The sequence below is a fragment of the Populus trichocarpa genome, chromosome 11 (assembly GCF_000002775.5).
Source record: "Populus trichocarpa isolate Nisqually-1 chromosome 11, P.trichocarpa_v4.1, whole genome shotgun sequence".
NCBI lineage: Eukaryota > Viridiplantae > Streptophyta > Magnoliopsida > Malpighiales > Salicaceae > Populus > Populus trichocarpa.
Genome location: NC_037295.2, coordinates 13333044 through 13357918, shown reverse-complemented (window position 1 = coordinate 13357918; position 24875 = coordinate 13333044). Strand labels below are relative to the sequence as shown.

General features: G+C 34.2%; 1 protein-coding gene and 1 long non-coding RNA gene across 6 annotated transcripts in view; one reads left to right on the top strand and one right to left on the bottom strand.

Moving 5' to 3' along the window:
* Nucleotides 1-8278: 8278 nt before the first annotated feature.
* On the bottom strand, nucleotides 8279-23077 carry LOC127903984 (uncharacterized). Its single transcript, XR_008056788.1, has 2 exons — nucleotides 22201-23077; nucleotides 8279-8594 (listed from the first exon to the last, which is right to left on the bottom strand). It is a non-coding gene; the product is annotated as an uncharacterized LOC127903984 (long non-coding RNA).
* The window catches only part of LOC18103348 (receptor-like protein Cf-9 homolog), a 67060-nt gene continuing 50712 nt past the window's right edge, over nucleotides 8528-24875 (top strand). For 4 of the 5 annotated variants that reach the window (XM_052445263.1, XM_052445262.1, XM_052445264.1 and 1 more), the window contains exons 1-2: nucleotides 8528-10647; nucleotides 23969-24849. In XM_052445263.1, the coding sequence (XP_052301223.1) occupies nucleotides 8528-10647; nucleotides 23969-24827 (2979 nt within the window). In that variant the 3' untranslated portion in view covers nucleotides 24828-24849. Of the gene's footprint in view, nucleotides 10648-23075; nucleotides 24850-24875 lie in introns of all 5 variants that reach the window. The other variant, XM_006377668.3, reaches the window with a different exon arrangement.

Genomic DNA, 24875 nt, shown 5'->3' with positions numbered 1-24875 from the left:
TCTTGTTCTTTCACCTTGCGATGGTACCTGGAATAAAACTGATTCTCAAACTCTGTCTTGAAATCACTCCAAGTTAGTGTCTCGGTTGCACGCCTCAACTGAATTGTTTCCCACCATGTCATGGCCCTATCAGACAGTAAATGGGTTGCACAATTTACCCTCAAACCCTCGGGTATGCTTATTTGAATCATGGTCTTTTCTACCTTCCTAATCCATCTTCCAGCTATCTCTGCATCTTGTTCCCCCATATACGGTTCACAGCCCATTTCCCTTATACTCTTGACTAGTCGTACCAGTGGCACCACGTTATCCGTGGTCATGCTAGTCATAGGGGCTGCCTGTGGAATCTGCGTGGTGGGAGTTGTTTGTGTCGCCGAACCAGCCATGCCCTTCATCACTGCTTTAACTATTTGTACAAGGAGTCTCGCGTCTACATATTGTGGGGGCACACCAGTTGGAATAGTTGATGGTTGTGCTTCTGATCTTTCTTGCTGCTCTGCTACAACTGGGGGTACTCCCTCTGTCTGGTTAGGCCTCCCGCCTTCCCCCGCTACCGCAGCTTCCCCCTGCAAGGTTTCGGGTGGTATTCTCGGAGCATGAGATGCCATATCATCCAAGGGATCTTCGTCTTACCAACCTTGGATACCTTGGTTCCTGCCCCACCTTTCTAAGGAGGGCGGCTCAGTTCGTGTCCCTTGCCGGGTGCGTACCATCCTGAAATTCACCACAACAACGCAATTATCAGTGATCCTCAGGATCCAGACCAGGTGCTCTGATACCAACTGTAACAACCCAGTTTTTCAAGCCCAAAACAATAGTAAATTATATATATATATACCTAACACACATGGTGCCGGTAATCAGCGAACCTGATCCCTCACATCATCAAGATACAATCCATACAATCAACATTTCATTTAAAAGTGAATCTTACATAAACACGTAATATTATGGTTGCATGATTAGAAGTTCATATTAAAAATATACATACATAGACATGAGTTTGCATTCCTATCCTACTAATAGCCATTACAAATTTAAACAAAAGGATCTAATAAAAGTTAAACATTTAGTACATTGATTCATACAAAATACATTGTGATTTAGAATGCATCTACATGATTCCTTGCAAAAGTAGGTTCCCGTGTATCGGGTTTCCTAGACGTCTCGTTGGTGTGACGTCCCTGCAGCAGTACAAAATATTTAAGAGAATGTAATTACTTAATAATAATAATAATAATAATGGTAACTAAACGGTCTGGCAGTTAAAAGAAGCTTTAACATTTATAATTTCTTCATGTACTTGGTATAAACAGCTTGTAGTACATATAGATGCACCCATTTTTTTTGGCAATCAACCATAATCTTAAACCCGGCTATCCTCTTAAGGCATCATTTGCTGAGGTTAACCGTTCACTCACCCCGGTCATCCACTTCGGATGCCATTAGCCAAAGCTAATCAATCATTCGTCCCGGCCATCCATTCGGATGCCATTAGCCGAAGCTAATCATTCATTTGTCCCGGCCATCCATTCGGATGCCATTAGCCGAAGCTAATCATTCTTTGTCCCGGCCATCCATTCGGATGCCATTAGCCGAAGCTAATCATTCATTTGTCCCGGCCATCCATTCGGATGCCATTAGCCGGAGCTAATCATTCATCATCCCGGCCATCCATTTGGATGCCATTAGTCGAAGCTAATCATTCATTTCTCAACATTTAAGCGTTCGACAATCTAATATCGGTTCTAACACAATATGGTAATATTCATGTTAAAGTATTTCATTATTCAACGTATGAAAAAGGAAGGTGCAAGTCACCTACCTGCTCCACCTGTGGGTTGTTCTTGTCTTGACGATGGTCCAATCCCGACCGCACCACCTAAGATATCAATGGTCACAAATCAGTACATTTATATTTTTGAATCACATTCGTCAGCACACTTATTTCAAGAGTTCATATGTTCACATTCAAGTGTTCCATATTTTACACCATCATACCATGAAATTGTTACTAGCATTTAAGTCATTTCTGCCTAGGAGGCTTATTGTAGAAATCGGCAGCGAGAACTGGTTCGCTGCAGGCAGCCAGTTCGGCAGCGAAAATTGTTTCGCCGCCGGCAGCCAGTTCGGCAGCGAAAACTGTTTCGCTGCTGGCACCACAGTTTCGGCAGCGAATCACAAATTCGCTGCAGCCAACTCAACTTCGGCAGCGATTTGCTGCAGACAACTCCACTTTGGCAGCGAATCGCAAGTTCGCTGCAGAACACGCCACTCGGCAGCGAATTGTTAACGCGCTGCAGACGACACAGTTTCGGCAGCGAATCACAATTCGCTGCAGAACACACACAATTCGACAACGAATGCTAATTCGCTGCAGAAGACTCAGTTTCGGCAGCGAATGCTAATTCGCTGCAGACACTCAGTTTCGGCAGCGAATCACGGTTTCACTGCACAACACACATTTTGGCATGAACACACACCACACATGCTGTAATAACCCCAGCATATACACTGTCACTAAGTTCCAGCAGAACACACACATTGAAAACCATCAATTACAGCATATAATCTTTCAATAAATTCCAGCAGAACACACACATTGAAACCATCAATTTCAGCACATAATCCTTCAACAAATCCCAGCAGAACACACACATGCATGCTGGCCAACCCCATAGTTAAAGCCAGCCCTCTACCATGATTTGTTATTTCCATTTTATTCATTTTTCTTTGTTAGATGTTCTGAAATTGGCTTCATTTCATTTCTGTTTCCTTGTTCTCCTAGTTAATTTCAGTTTCCTTCACAGCTAGCTTAGGTCTTAGGTCAATTTTCTTAGGGTTTTCTTCTTCATTTCCGTTTCTGGTCTTAAGGAGAAGAGGAAGGGAGTTTCATGACCCATACCTTTCGAATCTAACTAAGTTTGAGGAAGGTTTGAAACTATTCTTCCTCTTCTCCTGCTGGTTCTCCTCCTTCTTCTTCCTCTCACGTTTTCCAGCCCTCTTTTTCCTTTCCTCTAGGCAGCTGACCAATCTTCTCTCAAGGTCTCATCTTTCCCTCACACGTTCACAAAGCACTCTCTACTAGTTTGGTTTAGGTTTCTGTTCTGAAAGAGGAAGGGAAGAACGACATGCAGCTGCTGTTTGGGAAGAGGATGGATCATCCTCTCTCTCCTCCTTGTATTTATACTCCCCATGAAATGAGGTGGGTTGTTTGGGGGTTGGTTTAGATGTGTTCTTATCCTTGTTTTGGTCTATCTAAAACCGGTTTTACCCCTCCCTCCCAGCTCCTTAAGTTAATTAATTTTTTTTAAAACAAAAACTGTGTCGCTGTCGATGCAGAAATCGGCAGCGAAAACTGCGTCGCTGTCGATCACGAAATCGGCAGTGAAAACTGCGTCGCTACCGATCACGAAATCGGCAGCGAAAACTGTGTCGTCAATTCATATATATATATATATTTTCTCTTAGGTGTTTACATAGGTAGCTTGCCAAATTATTTATTTACTTATTATCTTGTATGACGGTAACTCAGTGTCTTACCATTAGCCCATAACATTCCACAACAGGTATTACCTCCATGTTCATGTTTTAACCATTTACTCCTATATGTCTACAAGGATAACCACGCATACGATCCTTAATTCATTCTTGATTTTGGGCTAGATTCTCATAAGGTAATTTAATAATGTTTTTCATAACTAATTTCCAAGCCTTTATCTCATATCTACGACGCCAGTAATAAACTCGTATTATCTATTTTGTTATGTACCAAACTAGTATTCTTTTGCATGTCAAGATAAAGTGTTGTCAATTAGGGCAAGGGCCTAATATGCAGGGTCTCACTACCGTCTTCACATAATTATTTATTAAGGCATTAATCACAAAACAGTCTCGCCTCTATCTGTATGTTGTGTCAGAAGTTTGAATCGATAGCACTTACATCAACACTTGATTATGCCTAAACAATCATATATTCACTCAAATATTAATTCATATATGGTTTCATCCCATCCATTTATATTTCATCAAGACAACAAACACCCTTGTTACATTATCATTTTATTAATATTTCAAATTTATTTTGTTCATGAATCCTTTACTATTATCTAACGTATTATCAAACAATGGTTCCACATTTATTATTTGCTATCGATACCACAATCACAAGGTAATATCTTGTTTCCTTATTTAACCAACTTTTTTCCAACCCAATATATATCACTATCCTTAATTACCACACTGGTAACCAAGTATGTATATGTATATATATATATATATATATATATATATATATATATATATATATATATATATATATATATATTCCATGTCTAGTCCATTTTATCTCAAAATAAGTGATTCATTATACATTCCATGCTTATAAAGTCTACTGAATCACAACCACGCTCTGATACCAACTGTAACAACCTCAATTTCCTACATCTTTTTTTGCAATACATTGAAAATTTTCAGGTAATTGTTTTTTTAAATATACAGGTTCCACCAAAATTTCTACCAAAATTTTAGTAGAGTCTCCCCTATACTGGGAGGTCCCAAGTTATCGATAAAATCATATTACACTTTCAATTTTAATTCACATCCTGATCCAATCATTTTGGATCTCAACCCAACTCATCATCATCAACACAACATATCTTATTCAATAACATCATATAATATAATTCAAGTGAAATATTCGATTTCAACTATAAACACACAGGGTTAAATAGGTACTTAGAGTTACAAACATTACATTAAGGTCGTACATTCAAATTTATGGATTAATATTATATTTCAAGTTTTAGAAGATAAATTTCTTAATTTAAAAATAATTTACATGGTTAAAAGCAAAAGATAACTAAATTAATATCACTCATGACGTGACCTTGATGGACCTAAAAATAGATGTTAACGTGTACACATAAATATAAAAGATAGTAATAAGCAATAACAATGACAGGTAATAATCTCTATGGAATTTCTTTTGATATATAAAATTAGACATAAACCTCTTTTACAACATATCTTTTCCATCTATTATCAATATCCATCTAATATCCTATCTCATTTGCCAAGAATAATTTCATCTTGAAAATCTCAACACAACTCAACGGTTTGCGAACACCATTTCTTTATAAATCAATTATCACTTGATACCAAAATATTCCTCTCTTGGTATCATTAGCTTAACTCATTCTTTTGGAATAACTAATCAATATCTTCCCTTTTATTTTCTAGAAGGTAATCGCTGATACTAATAAATCTCATTAGTATCATTAGTCTTCTAATATTGGGCTAGACTAATCAATTACATTCATGTGCCGATATCAATACAATCGATTGTATCATTAACTATTCTTTTCTCAGAATAATTAATCAATTCTTATTCATATCTAGTTTACCATCAAAGTTGTCGATGTCAAGAACCCTTGACATCATTTTTTATATGAATACTTTGAATTATAAAAAAAATAATAACATTTATGAGCCGGACCCAACAACATAAGATTTTTATGCAGGACTTAAGGCTAGCATTCTGGGGAGTCCCAACACCATATGTTTGCAGCCTGTATCCTGTCGTCCCACTTGACGCGCGGATGCCATAGGCTTGGCAGTCCCAACACCGAGTATCTGCAGCCCTACTAAAACTGTAGCTGACTATTTTCTAACGAAGAAAATAACTACATTCATATTGTATACTTTACTAACGAAGAAAAGTTAAGGTTGGCTTTTGAAAAAGTCATTAGAGGTGACTTTCGGTTTTTCATTCTTCGTAATATACAGACACATGGTTTTGGACTCCAAATGGGATGGACGTAGACCCAACACTTTTGGGCCATCCACTAATTTGAAAACTATTTATCAACTTGGATTAGTATGCTCCTAATTAATAACCAACTAATTTGAAAACTATTTATCAACTTGGATTAGTATGCTCCTAATTAATAACCAACTAATAACAAGTGGTTGCGTGGATCTTATTTTAACTAATTGATGCATTTCCGCGAGCTCTTAAAAAACAAATGATATGGACTTTAGATTGAAAGGTTCTTCCATTTTAGTGCCGAGATAGAGCTTTTATAATCTGAATCTCTCTTTACAATTATATAAGGATGGATTGATGTTTTCTCTACACTGAATAATAATCAAATTTATAAAAATAAAAGTGTAGTAAATGTTATTTTTTAAAATATGTTTTCATTTAAAAACATTCAAATAATATATTTTTTATGTTTTTAAAATTTATTTTTAGTAGTAACATATTAAACAATAAAAAAATTATAATAATTCAAAGCTAAGGAAAAAAAATCATGATTTTTCTAAAACACAATTCCAAACAATTCATAATATTGGCAAGTCTCAAAATCTAATCCTGGAAAATAATAAACATAGCCGGAAAACGAGAGTGATGAACATGTCAAAACTTTTTAAAGTCGGCATAATTGAGGTGGCCCATCCTGGCAATTAAACGCACCAACTCTAGTGGTGCCCAATTCAGACTAGCCCAAGGTGGAAATATGTATAGTTCCATGATATCACCAGCACGTATTAATTTCCATCTGAAAACAAAATAATGTCTAAGTTGTTCATTCATTTCCCAATGAATTCCATGATGGATGATGATACATGGCTAACATAGTCTACAATTAAGAGATTATTTGTTTTGCATAAAATATTTTTAAAAAAATTATTTTGTATTTTTTCATGAAATATTCTACAAGAAAATTATTCAACCTAAAATATTTTAGATAAATATCTTAATTCACTCCATCTATTAAAAAAATATTTTTAGCTGGTGCTATTAAATCCAGTATAAGTTAAGCATTAATTTCTATCTCGAAAATATCATGTGTCCTACAAATTTATTTAATTAAATGTGTACAGTAAATCCGTAACTCATTCATTTGCGAAGGACTATTTATCAAAAAACAATTTTGATAATATTTTAATGATAATTTTTTAAAAAATATATTTGGAAGTCCAAGCATTGGTTAGAAAATCTAGGGTCATTTAGAATATATAAAAAATTATAAAAGAATTAGATTTTTTTATGAAATTTAATCAATTTTTCAAAAACTACTAAATTGTAACTAAATATAATCCGTAACTAAATTGTCATAAATTACAAATAATTTAAATGTTCGTTAATCCACATAAATCATCAATAAAAAATTACTAAAACTCTTAAAAATAAGTGATAATGACATGGAAAGAAATAAAAGATAAGAATTTATTACAAGTAAAAACATCAAAGATCAATAACACTATAAATATAGAAAAAATTTTAAAATATTTAATTTTATTTTTTTATGTATCTATTAATAAAAATAATTATAATAATAATTTATATAGAAAAAAAAACTAAAAAACTCTAATAATGCTCGGTTGATCAGCCCAATTGGGTCAGATTCAATAACCATTTTTCCAGTAAAAATCTTACTGTTTCAATTAGATTAGCATCACTTGATGCATGATAGATGGGAAACCAGCATTTGGATCAATCTTCCAGTCAAATACCCGATTCTCTCTACATGTTAGGTGGCCCATCCTGGGAATTAAACGCACCAACTCTCGTGGTGCCCAATTCAGACTAGCCCGAGGTGGAAATATGTATAGTTCCAAGATATCACCATCGCTTGATGGATGATACTCGAGAAATTGTAGCGAAGTCTTTGGCAACCAAAGTCCAGCTTATGGGTCTGGCATGTATCAATTTTCTAAAACTCTTTTAAAAAAGAACGATTGTGATGCAGGAAGAAACAAAAGATAACAAGGTTGTTATCAATTAAAATTTTTAAATACTAAAAACATCATAAATATATGAAAATATTTAATTTAATTTTTTTTATGTATACATTTCTCAAAATATTCAATCATCAATTAAAAAAAATGATGTTAATAGAGAGAGAGTATTACAAGTAAAATCCAGGTAAATGACAAGAAAAGAACTCTTTAATATTATGATAGAGATTGTTTTTTAAGTTTTTTTTTATTTAGAAATATATTAAAATAATATTTTGTTATTTTTTAAATTTTATTTTTTATATCAACGTACATTAAAACGATCTAAAAATTTTAAAAATTAATTTAAAAAAATTTAAAATTTTTTAAATTATGATTCGACCATACTTCCAAACACATCAAAAAAAAATAAAAATTTGAAAGTTGTACGAGAAAATGAAAACTTCAAGAACGTTTTCATTAGAAAAAAAAAATAAAAAAATCAGAGTTAATAAAATCAGAGTTAATAAAATCGAAAACTTCAAGAGAAAGATTTGATTAGCAAAAAAAATAAAAATCAGAGTTTATAAAATCGAAACAGATTAAAAATCAAAGATCTCTTTACAATGCTATAATATTAATATTTATTTGGACAAATTGAGTGCAAATATTAGTACATATAAAATTGATTATTTAAATATTAGGGAAAATATGCATTCCGGAAGTCTCTATATATAGACTACATTCTAATAGAAGTCTCCCAACAATCTAAGTTAATCTCTAAGAAGAGCACTTTTAGGGAATGATGGGATCTTCATTGTTGCTCGCTCAATTTCTCTGCCTTCTTTTCTTCCATTCGCACTCCCAACCTACTCATTCTTCTTCCAATTTCTCCTCTTCAGTACAATTATGCCCCGGTGACCAGAGCCTGGCTTTGCTCCAATTCAAAAATTCCTTTCCCATGCCTTCTTCTCCATCTACACTTCCATGTTATCCACCCGAGAAAGTGCTGTGGAAAGAGGGTACAGATTGCTGCACTTGGGATGGCGTGACATGCAACATCAAAACTGGCCATGTAATTGGCCTAGACCTTGGTTGCAGCATGCTTTATGGCACCCTCCATTCTAACAGCACTCTCTTCTCCCTTCATCATCTTCAGAAGCTTAATCTCTCTTACAATGACTTCAATCGCTCTGTCATTTCATCTTCCTTTGGTCAGTTCTTGCATTTGACGCATTTAAATCTAAATTCATCGAATTTTGCAGGCCAAGTTCCCCCAGAAATCTCCCATTTATCCAGATTGGTGTCCCTTGGTCTCTCTTCCAACTCTGGGGAGCTGATGCTGGAACCGATTTCTTTCAACAAGCTTGCTCAGAACCTGACCCAGCTGAGAGAACTCTACTTGGGTGGAGTGAACATGTCTTTGGTGGTACCCAGTTCCTTGATGAACTTGTCTTCTTCTTTGTCATATCTCCAACTCTGGCGTTGTGGATTGAAAGGGGATCTCCCTGATAATTTATTTCGCCGATCAAACCTTCAATGGCTCGATTTATGGAGCAACGAAGGACTCACTGGCTCTTTTCCGCAATACAATTTGAGCAATGCTCTTTCGCATTTGGATCTGTCATACACGCGGATCTCAATTCATTTGGAACCAGATTCAATCAGTCATCTGAAGTCTGTGGAGAAGCTGTATCTTAGTGGGTGCAATTTTGTTGGCTCGAATCTGGATCTATTTGGTAACCTCACACAACTCATTGAGTTGGGACTTGCAGGTAACCAGTTTGGTGGTCAAATCCCTTTCTCGTTGGGAAAACTTAAGCAACTCGAGCACTTGGATCTCCGAAACAATAATTTTATTGGTCCAATTCCTGATATTTTTGTTAATCAAACCCAATTGGCGTGGTTGCGCCTCTCGGATAACAATTTTCAAGGTCATCTGCCATTCTCACTTAGAAACCTTAAGCAGCTCAGTCGCTTACAACTCTCAGCCAATAATTTTACTTCCCAAATTCTGAATGAGTTTTCTAACCTCACTGAACTCACCGAGTTGGATCTCTCATATAACAAATTTGATGTTCAGATTCCATCCTTACTTGGAAACCTTAAAAAACTAAATTCTTTGACACTTTCTTTTAATAAATTTTTTGGTAAAATTCCAGATAATTTTGCTAACCTCACACATCTCACTTGGTTAGACCTCTCTTACAATAGACTAACAGGCCTCCCTCATCAAATAAATAGGCTTACAGGTCTAACCACACTCTTTTTATCTAATAATCAACTGATAGGACACATCCCATCACTATTAAGTAGGCTTTCAGATTTAAACATTCTCGACTTATCTCATAACTTTTTCAATGGAACAATTCCATCCTCCTTGTTTTGTATGCCTTCATTACAGTTTCTTCTTCTGAACAATAACCTCTTGTATGGCCACATAAGTCCGTTCCTTTGTAATTCATTACAATATATCAATTTCAGTCATAACAAGTTGTATGGCCAGATTCCACCTTCAGTTTTGAAGCTTGAACATTTGAAAGTTCTTATGCTTTCCTCCAATGATAAACTGATTGGGAACATCTCTTCTGTCATTTGTGAGCTAAAGTTCCTAGAGATTCTAGACTTGTCCAACAGTGGCTTTAGTGGATTCATCCCACAATGCTTGGGAAACTTCAGTTATGGACTCTCAGTATTGCATCTTGGTGGCAACAATCTCCACGGCAATATCCCTTCAATCTATTCAGAGGGGAATAGTTTGAGATATCTCAACTTCAATGGCAACAAATTGAAAGGGGTGATACCACCATCCATCATCAATTGTGTGAATTTAGAATTTCTGGACCTTAGTAACAACATGATTGATGGCACATTCCCTTCCTTTTTAGAAACGCTTCCAAAGTTGAAGGTTGTTATTCTAAGGTCAAATAAACTGCATGGTTCTTTGAAGGGTCCAACTGTCAAGGATGCTTTTTCTAAATTGCAGATTTTTGACCTTTCCAACAATAACCTGAGTGGTCCTTTGCCAACAGAGTATTTCAACAACTTCAAAGCCATAATGAGCGTTGATCAGGATATGGATTACATGAGGACACACAATTTATCTACTACTTATGTTTATTCTGTAAAATTGGCATGGAAAGGTTTCGAGGTTGAGTTTTCTAAAATTCAAATTGCCCTCACAATACTTGATTTATCCTGCAATAAATTCACGGGAAAGATTCCAGAGTCCCTTGGGAAGCTTAAATCTCTGATACAGCTCAACCTTTCTCACAACAGCCTCATCGGTTATATCCAGCCATCACTGGGGAATTTAACTAATCTGGAATCGCTGGATCTCTCCTCAAATTTGCTTGCTGGAAGGATTCCTCAACAATTGGTAGATTTAAAATATCTTCAAGTCCTCAACCTTTCATATAACCAACTTGAGGGACCCATACCTGTAGGTAAGCAGTTCAACACATTTGAAAATGGTTCTTACGAAGGGAACTTGGGATTATGTGGATTTCCCTTGCAAGTAAAATGCAACAAAGGTGAGGAGCAACAACCGCCACCATCAAACTTCGAGAAAGAAGATTCAATGTTTGGAGAGGGATTAGGATGGAAAGCTGTAGCAATGGGTTATGGATGTGGATTTGTAGTTGGAGTCTCTATAGGATACGTTGTATTTAGAGCAAGAAAACCTGCATGGTTTGTGAAGATGGTTGAAGACAGTGCACATCAAAATGCAAAAAGGCTTAGAAGGAAGAATGCTCCGGCCAGAAATGGTGGAAGACGACACTAGCTACTCAGGGCGGTGTGAGAAGGTAAGTCTTGATAATGCTTTTAACTAATAGCGCAAATATTTTATTCCATAATCCATCGCCAGTTTAGTTAATTAACTTGCTTTGTGGACTAGGTCAATAATGGCAGCAGTCAAGAAGAGGGGATCATCTTCCAGGCTAGTGAAGCTGCTTTTTCTTTTCTTTTTTTTACGTTGTGCGTTTGTAATTTTATTTTAATCGATAGATTTATGTCATTGTAAGTTAATAATTTTACCAGAATCATAATAATATAATAAATTATAAGCAAAAGCACAAACAACGTGTAATTTAGGTGATGGCAATATTTATGTCTTGATCTTTTGAAGCTATCAATTACGTTCATTTAATTATGATTCATGATTTTTTATTTCCAAGAGATCTGATTGATATCAATTTAGGCAGCAATTTTTTCCATTCTTATTCATACATTATGTTTTCCATTCTTATTCATACATTTTTTTTTTTAGAAACATTATGTCCTTTTTAGTAGCATGTTTTTTTGAGGAAAAAACTAAAATAAATATTCGTTAAAATTTAAATCATTTGAAGTACGGAGGGAAAATGTATATCTTAAACCAAAACTCTCTTTCCTTGTTGATGTATTTTTTGTTTATTTTTCTGAAAACATGTTTTTTTATATATAAAAAGCATTGTTTTTAAATAAAAGTTTATAATGATTTGAAAAGCAAGTTTCAATTATAAACATAAAAAATCATGAATCAATAATTTAATTATATGTGATAGAAAAAAAAATTAATATGAGAAAAAATGTAAAAAACTATTATTAAAATAAAAAAAAATAGATAATTTATTCTCATTTAATATTCATGAACATATTTTTAAAAAAGAATTTATATGTTACATTTATATATACTAATTTTATTATTGTTTCTAGGTATTTTAGGATTTAGTTTCTATGTGTGTCGCACGTGTGCGGCGTCACGGCGATCGTCCACCCTCAGGTAGTGTATCAATCTGACAAATATGGGAGACAATGAATTCTTGTCTTTTATCAATGAAAAATAGAATGAGAGTCTCCACCTAGTATTTTGGTCACTAGGAACCCTAAATGGTCTCAGAGATCGAGTACGGGGACTGGTTGCGTAAAGGGAAGGTATTAGCACCCCAAATATGCCCTACCTAAGGTAAGCTGTATTGTTTTAATGTCTAATATATGCTACGATTTTATTGTATTTCTAATTTTTGGTCTGTCTATGGTTTTAGAAAAGTCCTTCTTGGTAAGGAGATTCTTATCTTATCGGGTAAAACCTAATCATTCTAACGTCAATAAAAAAAACTATCTTTTTAATATCGAGAATACACTTTACGTATAAGTGTGTAATCCTTAATATTAAAAGAAAAAATGATTTTTTTTGGAATTTTTGAAATATTGGCCTAGTTCTCATGATTTTAATAAACTGGTTATTAAAGCCAAAATGCATGTTAAAACATTTTTTTTGAATTTATTTTGTATGAAAATATGATATGATTTTTTTTCTTTGAGAGACTTAGACGTATGCATGAAAACAAAAACATGTTTTTTTTTTAATTTTCCAACGTTGTGATGAAAATCGGGTATTTTAATACTGGATTTGTATCTTTATGATATAAAAATACAAACTAATATTAAGCAAAATTCAGTTGAAAAATACACGGGAAAATCACAAATTTTTTAAAATATTTTTGGAAATTTGTTTACTGGGACGGGCCCGGCCCAGCCACTTTGGTCTATGCCAGTGCTGTCTGGCCCAGAAAACTAAAACAAACAGTGGACTCTCCAATGTTCACGTGAACAATGAAGAGTGAATTAATTCACTCTCCACTGTTCAAGTAGAACAGTGGAGCGGCCTGGAGAAGACAAAGAAGAAAAGGAGGAAGAGGAAGAAGCTTACCTGGTGATGGGGCGCTGTCGTTCACGGTGGCAGTGTTGTGGTCGCAGGAGGTGTTTCCAGCGACAGAGAGAAAGAGACTAGAGAGATGTTATAGTGCTTATCTTCTTCTTTATCTATCTTCTGTTTTTCGGCTTTCCTTTCTCTTATGTGCTTCCTTTCTTTTGCTCTCTGTTTTTTTTTGTTTTCTGGTTGTGCCAGTACTACTGGTAACTCACAGTGCTGGTGGCAGTGGCAAACTTAGGCGAGCTGCTTGGCCGGTGGTTCTTCTTCCTTTCTCAGCATTTTCTGTATTTCTCCTTCATTCGGTTTCTATTCTTATGCTTCTATATTTCTCTCTTCCTTCTCTCTATTCCCCCCCTTTAGTTCCTCTTTTATGTCGGTATTTATAGAAAAAAAAATAGGGAGAGAGGTCTACTACCCCTGTTCAGTCATGGCACAGGGGTAGGGGCTGGGAGGCCACTAGGCAGCCGCCTCAGGGCCACCCACAGGGCTTGTTCCCTCTGCTTGTTTTGTTTGGTGCCAAGTGAGGGGCATGGGTCGTCTCGGGTTTTTTTGATTTTGGGAGAGAGAGGGAGCGGGGAAATGCAAGAGAATAAACCTCTTCTTCCCTTGCTTCTACGTGTGCAGGGGAAGAAGGAGAACAATGCTGTTTAGAACGGCACTGTTTCAGGTTTTTTTTTTGGAGGTTAGGAGAATTTTTTTTTTTAATTTGGAGAATAATCCAAAAATAGGTTATGACAATGTGCATATTGTCGCACGTGTGCGGCACCGCGGCGATTGCGTCCACAAATCCTAGAATATTAGTATCCTAGAAAAATCAGGAAAAATAGGGAGACGAGGAATTCTTATCTTTTATCCGTGGAAAGCAGAAATGGGAGTCGTCACCTAGTATTTTGGTCACTAGGAACCCTAACTGGTCTCACAAATCGGGTACGGGGATTGGTTGCGTAAAGAAAAGGTACTAGCACCTCAAATATGCCTACCTAAGGTAAGCTGCATTGTTTTATTGTCTGATAAAATATAAGGTCTTATCATGTTTTCTAGTTGTTGGTTTGTCTATGGTTTAAGAAAAGTACTCCTCGATAAAGAGATCCTTATCTTATCGGGTAAAACCTAACCGTTGAAACATCAACAAAAGAATTTAATATCCGGAATACATCTTACGTATAAGGTCGTAACCCCAGATACTAAAAGAAAACAAAATAATGTTTTTTGGAATTTTTCAAATATTGGCCTAATTCTCGTGACTTTAATAAACTGGTTACTAAAGCCAAAATGCATGCTAATACATATTTTTGAATTTTTGTTGTATGAAAATATGATATGATTTTTTTTCTTTGAGATACTTGGTCCTATGCATGAAAACAAAAAAAAAATTTGTTGGAATGGGCCGGACCCGACCCAAAAAAGAAACTGGGTCGAGATCAACCCAATAAAATACAAACTATCTTATATTAGGCTGGACTCAACCCAGCCGCATAGACTGAGCTCATGATCCAACCCGGACTGGTCGTTGTACCCGTGCACAGTAACCAGCCAAATGCAATTACCTGGTTACTGTGCATGAGCACAGTAACAGGGTAATTATTTTTCATTGCTTGCAGAAACATGCACAGTGCACATTCTGCGTGCAAGAAGATGAAATGGGAAACAAAGACGAGAGGAAGAGAATTACCTGGAATGGAGGCATTGTGGTTCACGGTGCTGGTGGCTCACGGTGGTGTTGTTGTCGCGGCAGCTGGCTGTGGTGGCAGATGTTGATTCTCCTTCCTCTCTCCTCTGCTTCGTTGTGCTGTTTTCTTCCTCTATTTTTCATTCCCCCTGTCAACAGTGTTCTTGCCTCTCTGTAGTGGCTTCGTGGAGGTGCTGCTGGTGCTAGCGGTGATGCTGGTGGCGGTAAAGAGGAAGACTGGTGGTGGTACGCGGAGGATGCTGCTTCGGTTTCTCTATATTTTCTTCTTCTTCTTCTTGCCTTATGCTTGTGCTTCTCTCTGCTTATTTCCCTCTTTTTTTGGTTTTTTTGGTTTGTTCTTCGTTCACTCTCCTCTCTGTCTTTCTCTCTTAGCTTTTCTTTCTTTTCCCCTGTTCTCCTTTGATCCCCTCTCTGATTTTCCCCCCCTCTCCACTGTCCGTCTCTCCTCTAGCTTTTATAGTTAGAGGATGCATGCATTTTTTGGGATTATTGCATGAAGATAGTAACGGTCGGCGTGCATCACGGTGGCGAGGGATATCAGCCGTGAGACGTGCTCCCCTCATTGAAGCAGTTCCACCGCTAACGTCTTCACTGCCTTTTACTACCAAAACCGTTGTTAATGAAGAAGGTAATGAACAATTGTCAAGGAAACTACAGTGTTTTAAAATTCAAAATGAATATTTCCAATTTGGTCATTGGATTTTTTGCAATTTTGCAATCAAGCCCCCAGATAAATTGTAATTGGATCCCTTGATTTTAACGTTGTTTACAAGACAATCTTTGGTTCTGGATTCATGCGATTTGACCCTCATTTGATCAATAAACTTCTAATTTTTTCAATTTAGCCCCTGACTTGGTCAATTTCCGCCCCTCTATTTACGCGCCTTTTCCGATTTGGTCCTTGGTTTCAAAATTTTTCAATCAAGTCCCTAATTGGTCGTCAAACTTTAATAATTATGCAATTAAGCCCCTGATTTGACCAAATCAACTCTTCAAAATTATAATTGGACCCTAGAACTTTAATTCCTTCCAATAAAAACCTAAATCGACTTAAAAATCAATTTTTTTTTCAATCAAACCCTTCATAAATTCAATTAAACCCTCGATACAATTTAATTGAGTCCATAAACATCTGATTTTGGATATATATTTTTAAAATTGAATTTTCTTTATCAACACAGCTCTCATTCATCAACGATATATTGCCAAATTTCAATATTTGTATTTTTGAACATCTTCAACTAATTTTTGGCCATTTTTGGGCGCTCCGGCATCTTTTCTCACTGCGACATATTTATTTATTTTATTTATTATTATTATTATTGAATTTTTTCGACTCTTATTTTTTTTGTATTTTTTTTTTGAGAGGATTCAAAAATAAATAACAACATATGTGTTGTTACAGTTATATTTAGCTTATGCCTACTTCACAAACTGATCCATATTTCGGATGGTACTTCCTGAATTTCGACTAGAAAATCTAAAAAATCTTTACTTTAGCGTTGAACTTGCTTGTGTTTTCTTGTAAACTTCTCTCGATTAGATTCAAGCAAGGCCCTGTGGACTATATTGACAACTGTCAAAAGGAGAGGGGATCATCTTCCAGGCTAGCTACTTATGTTCCTTTTTTTTTTCCTTTCTTTGTTTTTGTTTTTGTTTTAATTTGTGTGTTTATAATTTGGAGTCCTAATTAGCCATGCTTTGGCTGCTATATATTTTAATATATATTTCATAGCTAGTTTTGTGTAATACTTGGAAATTAACTAGTAGTTGGTGTGGTAACTATTTTGTGATCAAATAGATATAGGTTCAAAATATATAGCCTATAAATATATAGTTAAAATAAGGAAAAATATTAAAATGGAACAAAAAAGATTATAATTCTAAGAAAACACGATGGATAAAATCGTGTTTTTTTATTGTTTTTTATTTTGACTATATATTTATAGACAAAAATAGGTTTTTATCTCTATTTTATGGACAATTTTTAGTTATTTTTTTGTCCATAGACCATAGACAAAGACAAAAAAAATTCATAATTATTCTCTTGAATGTTTCAAAATTTCAATCTCTATTCTTACATTTAGATATGGTTTATTTATTTGAACTAGTTTAATTTCCACTATTAGATATAAAAACTAGAAAAATATAAAAGTAAAATTCATTAAAAATATATAAGAAATATAAACATGAGAGAAAGAGAGGAGATAAAATATTGATCAAATAGAATCCAACTAAATTACCAAACAACATCATTATAAAATAGAAGCTCTCATCGTTAGGAGCTCGTAGACACCAAATTCAAACAATTTTATTTCTAGATTTGAAAGATACATGAATTTATAGTTTTCGATCTAAGAATTTTAAAACTGAATTTTTTGTTGATTAGTTGTTTAAAGGTGGTTTCTAGTGTTAAATTTATGTTCGTAATCTTGAGTGGGTGTTTTCATGTCTTTTTATTGTTAAATTGAATTTGAGTGTTGATTTAATTGTTTAAAAAAGTGGAGTATTTAAATTTGTGTTAAAATATATAATATAAAATTATTATCTTGCATTTCTAATTATGTTAGATTTGAAATACATTATAAAAATAATTTATTGACTAAGTAAATTATAATTGAGTTATATTGTCTTCTTAGGGATTAATTATCTTTTTTACGATAATTATTAATCCCTTTTTAGCCTGATCTCTGGGATATGAGAAATTATCATTTTAAGTTAGTTAAAAAAATTAATGATGATTATAAATTAAAGTAAAAAATAATGATCTCTATTTATTATTTAAAACATTGGAAGTTAGATGATAAATACATATTAAGAGTAAAATAAAAAAAAATTATTGTATTTTTCCATGTCTTGCATCAATAAAATAAAATACAGATATATAAACTATTATTAAACACAATTTTATCTTAATTTTTTATTTTATCTTATCCACTATGTTCCAACTATTTTTGGCTCTTTTTTACGGTGAAAGGGTAACCGAATGCTAACCTAATAGATCAAAATAAATCACTAAGAGATTAGGTAAGGTTTTTAGATAAAAAAACCTAATAAACTATAAAGGTATTTTGATGGGTAAAATCTAAAAAATCTAGGTACTACACTAAAGATATTCACAAAGAAATCAATAAACAATGTAATAAAGAAAAGGTAAATCAATTTGAAAATAAACACTATTTAGGTTTACGATTTTAAGAAAAAAAAACAGAACAACAAAATTCTTTTTTTTTTAATTTAGGATTTTTAACACTATTTAAGGTTAAAAAATTGAAAGAGTTACTTGAAGAACGACACCGTTCTGAATCCAAATTTTGAAATAAAGCAGAAACGTCAAATTATAATTTCCTTGCTTGAGAGAGAGAGAGAGAGGAGAGAGAAGTGTGATAATTTGAAATAAATAAAAAAATCGAGTTGCCGCCATTTCTCTCCTTCGAAACACCGACACCACAAGCCAAGAAGAGAAGAGAAGAAACGTTTCGAGCCAGAACTCTTTCAGGGGAGATGATATATTCCATATGGCTTTCTATCTTGTCTCATTAAACTTAGGGAGATGATAAAAATAAAGTTTAGAGATAATATATAAAATTAAGAAATTGCAGGGACCAAATAATATGCAAACTGAAACTTCAGGGGTTAAAATAATGTTTTTTAAGCCTTTTTAAATGTGTGCTTTGTTTTTTAATTTAATTTTTTAATGACCATCGTAAAATATATTTCATAAAGTTATTCTTTAATTTAATTTTGGAATTTTGCAAAACCCTTTTCATACACAAGTTTTATGCAAAGTAAAGCAAATTCAAACACATTAAATGATGCTAATATAACTTTGAGATGATAAAATTAAAAAACAATAAAGTTTGATAATAAAAAAGATATTGTTGAAGAAACAGTGTCATCTACAGTACACTATCTGTGATGACTACAATAAAACTATTTTTTAAGGATTAAAACAACTTAATGCCGGGGTGAAGTCGGTGGAAGGCAACAACAAATTTCTCTATCTCTCGATGAAATGACATGAAATATAATTCATTTGATGCTTGAATTCACATGCATTAAAATAATGAAAGAATATATATATATATATATATATATATATATATATATATATATATATATATATATATATATAACAACAAGTTTCTTAATTAGACTGGATTCAGAGGGCAAGAATATATATATCACTAGTGGTGATAGAGTTCATTTTGATGAAAGAATGATTGAATAAATATATCTTTTAGGATGACTAAAGAAGAAGAATGATGCCCAAAAAGACAAAACACTAATTTGATAAAAGAATTAATAATCCACAAGGACGTACCCTCGATAAGAGCTGGCCTTGCAAGTTGCCTTCTTTTGACATATACCTAGTCTAGCTACGGTGTGAAGTAAGAAATTTCCCAATCTCCTACATATCCTTGTGAGCAATTAGCCATGTCTTCGGCTCAATTGGTAGTTTGCTTGATTGGATTCGTTCTCAATAGCCATGAGATGATAATCTCTTAATGTAGTCTTTTTGTCAATAGGTTAAATGCAAAGGTTCATCTTTATGGCGCCAAAGTTGTATTACTTTGCCATTTACTAACGCCATTTATACCCAACACTTTTGCGCCATCCACTAGTTTGAAAACTATTTATCAACTTGGATTAGAATGCTTCTAATAACCAACTAATAATAAGAAAACATAGAAAAGAACATGGAAAAGAACGCTACTTGATGCTACAGTATTGTCATTTATAGTGTAAATACTCTTTATTTATAGTATAATTTATAATATAATAAATCTATATCCATAATAAATATACAATATTTTTCTCACATGTTTTAAAAGTATAGTTTAATAGAATAACATATAAATATTTCATTATAATGGGGCTAATCTCTGCACATTCACACCTCTGTGCCACCACGTGTAGTCTAGTCACTTGTTGCTTGCGTGTATTCATGCCTCCATAACCTTACTATCAATGAATGTCAAGTCAAGTTGCGACGTTGTATTTGGAGAGAAGACCAAGGAAAGCCATATCAACAAGTCTTCCACCTTACAATCATCTGGATGGCCAAACATTTTTTTCTCGTTAAGTATATAAATTCAAAAATCTCATTTCTAAAAAAAAAAAAAAAAAAAATCTCATTTCTTCCTTACAAATTTTAAGTGGTTGTACTAAACAAAAAAAAGGTAATCTACAGCTACATTTTATTTGTGGATTTTATTATTTATAGGGTTTTTAGATTTTTCTATAAATAAAAAAATTATGTCTTCTATTTTACGTGGAAGGTAAAAAAAAATGAGTAGAATACAGTACTGAAATACTTAAAATACAAAAGAAAAGAGTTATAACTTTAAGATATGACAATCTCTCTCTTCTAAAAGGGTTTGAGAGATTTATCACTTGTGGTTCGTGTGAATTAATTTTAGAAATCAAATAATTGGAAGGGTTGTGATTTGCGATAACTCAACTTTAAAGTATATATTCAAAATCAAAAGAAATTCAGATTTTTAGGTAATCTCCACATAAATTTTAAACAACTTTAGATTTTTCTAACAAGAATTTTTGAAATTCTTGAGAAAATTTAAAATTTACTATTTATCCTGTATATATATGTTTTCAAACTCTCTCTTTCTTGAGGTTTTATAGTTTGCCATTTACTAACGAAGAAAAGTTAAGGTTGGCTTTTGAAAAGTCATTAGGTGACTTTCGGTTTTTAATTCTTTGTAATATACAGACACATGTTAAATAGACCCAACACTTTTGAGCCGTCTATTAATTTGAAAGTTACTATTTATCAACTTGGATTAGAATGCTTCTAAGTTCTAATAACCAACTAATAATAAGTGGTTGCTGGGATTTTATTTCAACTTGGATTAGAATGCTCCTAATAACAAGTGGTTGCGTGGATCTTATTTCAACTTGGATTCGAATGTTCCTACTAACCAACTAATATCAACTTGGATTGGAATAATGTCAAAACTTTTTAAAGTCGTCATAATTGAGGTGCATGGCCCATCCTGGAAATTAGATGCACCGAGTCTTGTTTTTTTTTTTTTTAAAGTTATTTTTTTCTTTAATCCAAATATTGTAGTTTGTTATGCATCACCAATCCTTCCAGGAAACTTGAGCCGACGAACCTCGATGCTGACTAGTCTTCAAAAATGTTTGATTTGATAAACTTGAGAAAATGAGCGTGTGTGAACATGTAAAATGATTAGGAAGTAGATTATTTAAAATATTGAAAATTATGGTATTGGTTATTACAGTGATGTTTGTTTTTTAAATTGATTTTTATTAAAAGTATTTTGATATTAATATACCAAAATAATTTAAAAAAACAAAACAAAAAAAATTAAAAAAAAATAAATTTTGTTTTTTTAACATAGTAGTGCCACAGAATCAAACACTATCTGAATATTGTTGTAACTAATTAAAATATTCAATCATCAATTAAAACAAATGATGCAAATAAAGAGAAAGTATTACAAGTAAAACCCAGGTAAATGACAAGCAAAGAATCTTTAAGAGTACGGATAGAAATTGTTTTTCAAGTTTTTTTAAAAAAATATATTAAAATAATATTTGTTATTTTTAAAATTTTATTTTTAAAATCAGCGTATTTTATCTAAAATTTTTAAAAATTAATTAAAAAAAATAAAAATTCTTTTTAATTATGATTGGACTACATTTCCAAATATACCATAAAATAAAAGAATGGAAATTCATACTAGGCGAGAATGTGAAAACTTCAAGAGAAAGATTTGATTAGCAAAAAAAATAAAAATCAGAGTTTATAAAATCGAAACAGATTAAAAATCAAAGATCTCTTTACAATGCTATAATATTAATATTTATTTGGACAAATTGAGTGCAAATATTAGTACATATAAAATTGATTATTTAAATATTAGGGAAAATATGCATTCCGGAAGTCTCTATATATAGACTACATTCTAATAGAAGTCTCCCATCAATCTAAGTTACCTTCCACATTTTAATCTCTAAGAAGAGCACTTTTAGGGAATGATGGGATCTTCATTGTTGCTCGCTCAATTTCTCTGCCTCCTTCTCTTCCATTCGCACTCCCAACCTGCTCATTCTTCTTCCAATTTCTCCTCTTCAGTACAATTATGCCCCCGTGACCAGAGCCTGGCTTTGCTCCAATTCAAAAATTCCTTTCCCATGCCTTCTTCTCCATCTACATTTCCATGTTATCCACCCGAGAAAGTGCTGTGGAAAGAGGGTACAGATTGCTGCACTTGGGATGGCGTGACATGCAACATGAAAACTGGCCATGTAATTGGCCTAGACCTTGGTTGCAGCATGCTTTATGGCACCCTCCATTCTAACAGCACTCTCTTCTCCCTTCATCATCTTCAGAAGCTCGATCTCTCCCGCAATGACTTCAATCGCTCTGTCATTTCATCTTCCTTTGGCCAGTTCTTGCATTTGACGCATTTAAATCTAAATTCATCGAATTTTGCAGGCCAAGTTCCCCCAGAAATCTCCCATTTATCCAGATTGGTGTCACTTGATCTCTCTTCCAACTCTGAGGAGCTGATGCTGGAACCGATTTCTTTCAACAAGCTTGCTCAGAACCTTACCCAGCTAAGAGAACTCTACTTGGGTGGAGTGAACATGTCTTTAGTGGTACCCAGTTCCTTGATGAACTTGTCTTCTTCTTTGTCAACTCTCCAACTCTGGCGTTGTGGATTGAAAGGGGAACTCCCTGATAATTTATTTCGCCGATCAAACCTTCAATGGCTCGATTTATGGAGCAACGAAGGACTCACTGGCTCTTTTCCGCAATACAATTTGAGCAATGCTCTTTCGCATTTGGATCTGTCATACACGCGGATCTCAATTCATTTGGAACCAGATTCAATCAGTCATCTGAAGTCTGTGGAGGAGATGTATCTTAGTGGGTGCAATTTTGTTGGCTCGAATCTGGATCTACTTGGTAACCTCACTCAACTCATTGAGTTGGGCCTTAAAGATAACCAGTTGGGTGGTCAAATCCCTTTCTCATTGGGAAAACTTAAGCAACTCAAGTACTTGCATCTTGGAAACAATAGTTTTATTGGTCCAATTCCGGATAGTTTGGTTAAACTCACACAGCTTGAGTGGTTGGACCTCTCGTACAATAGGCTAATAGGTCAGATCCCTTTTCAAATAAGCAGGCTTTCAAGTCTTACTGCACTACTTTTATCTAATAATCAACTGATAGGACCCATCCCATCACAAATAAGTAGGCTTTCAGGTTTAATCATTCTCGACTTATCTCATAACTTGCTCAATGGAACAATTCCATCCTCCTTGTTTTCCATGCCTTCATTGCATTTTCTTCTTTTGAACAATAACCTATTGTATGGCCAGATAAGTCCGTTCCTTTGTAAGTCATTACAATATATCAATCTTAGTTTCAACAAGTTGTATGGCCAGATTCCACCTTCAGTTTTCAAGCTTGAACATTTGAGACTTCTTAGGCTTTCCTCCAATGATAAACTGACTGGGAACATCTCTTCCGTCATTTGCGAGCTGAAGTTCTTAGAGATTCTAGACTTGTCCAACAATGGCTTTAGTGGATTCATCCCACAATGCTTGGGAAACTTCAGCGATGGACTCTTAGTGTTGCATCTTGGTGGCAACAATCTCCATGGTAATATCCCTTCAATCTATTCAGAGGGGAACGATTTGAGATATCTCAACTTCAATGGCAACCAATTGAATGGGGTGATACCATCATCCATCATCAATTGTGTGAATTTAGAATTTCTGGATCTTGGTAACAATATGATTGATGACACATTCCCTTCCTTTCTAGAAACGCTTCCAAAATTGAAGGTTGTTATTCTAAGGTCAAATAAACTCCATGGTTCTTTGAAGGGTCCAACTGTCAAGGACTCTTTTTCTAAATTACAGATTTTTGACCTTTCCAACAACAGCCTGAGTGGTCCTTTGCCAACAGAGTATTTCAACAACTTCAAAGCCATGATGAGCATTGATCAGGATATGGATTACATGAGGACAAAAAATGTATCTACTACTTATGTTTTTTCTGTACAATTGGCATGGAAAGGTTCGAAGACTGTGTTTCCTAAAATTCAAATTGCGCTCACGACACTTGATTTATCCTGCAATAAATTCACGGGAAAGATTCCAGAGTCCCTCGGGAAGCTTAAATCTCTGAAACAGCTCAACCTTTCTCACAACAGCCTCATTGGTTTTATCCAGCCGTCATTGGGGAATTTAACTAATCTGGAGTCGTTGGATCTCTCTTCAAATCTGCTTGCTGGAAGGATTCCTCAGGAATTGGTAGATTTAACATTTCTTCAAGTCCTGAACCTTTCGTATAACCAACTTGAGGGACCCATACCTCTAGGTAAGCAGTTCAATACATTTGAAAATGGTTCATACGAAGGGAACTTGGGATTATGTGGGTTTCCCTTGCAAGTAAAATGCAACAAAGGCGAGGGGCAACAACCGCCTCCGTCAAACTTCGAGAAAGAAGATTCAATGTTTGAAGAGGGATTTGGATGGAAAGCTGTAACAATGGGTTATGGATGTGGATTTGTATTTGGAGTCTCTATAGGATATGTTGTATTTAGAGCAAGAAAAGCTGCATGGTTTGTGAATATGGTTGAAGACAGTGCCCATCAATATGGAAAAAGGCTTAGAAGGAAGAATGCTCCCAGAAATGGAGGAAGACGATACTAGCTACTCAGGGCGGTGTGAGAAGGTACGTCTTGATAATGCTTTTAACTA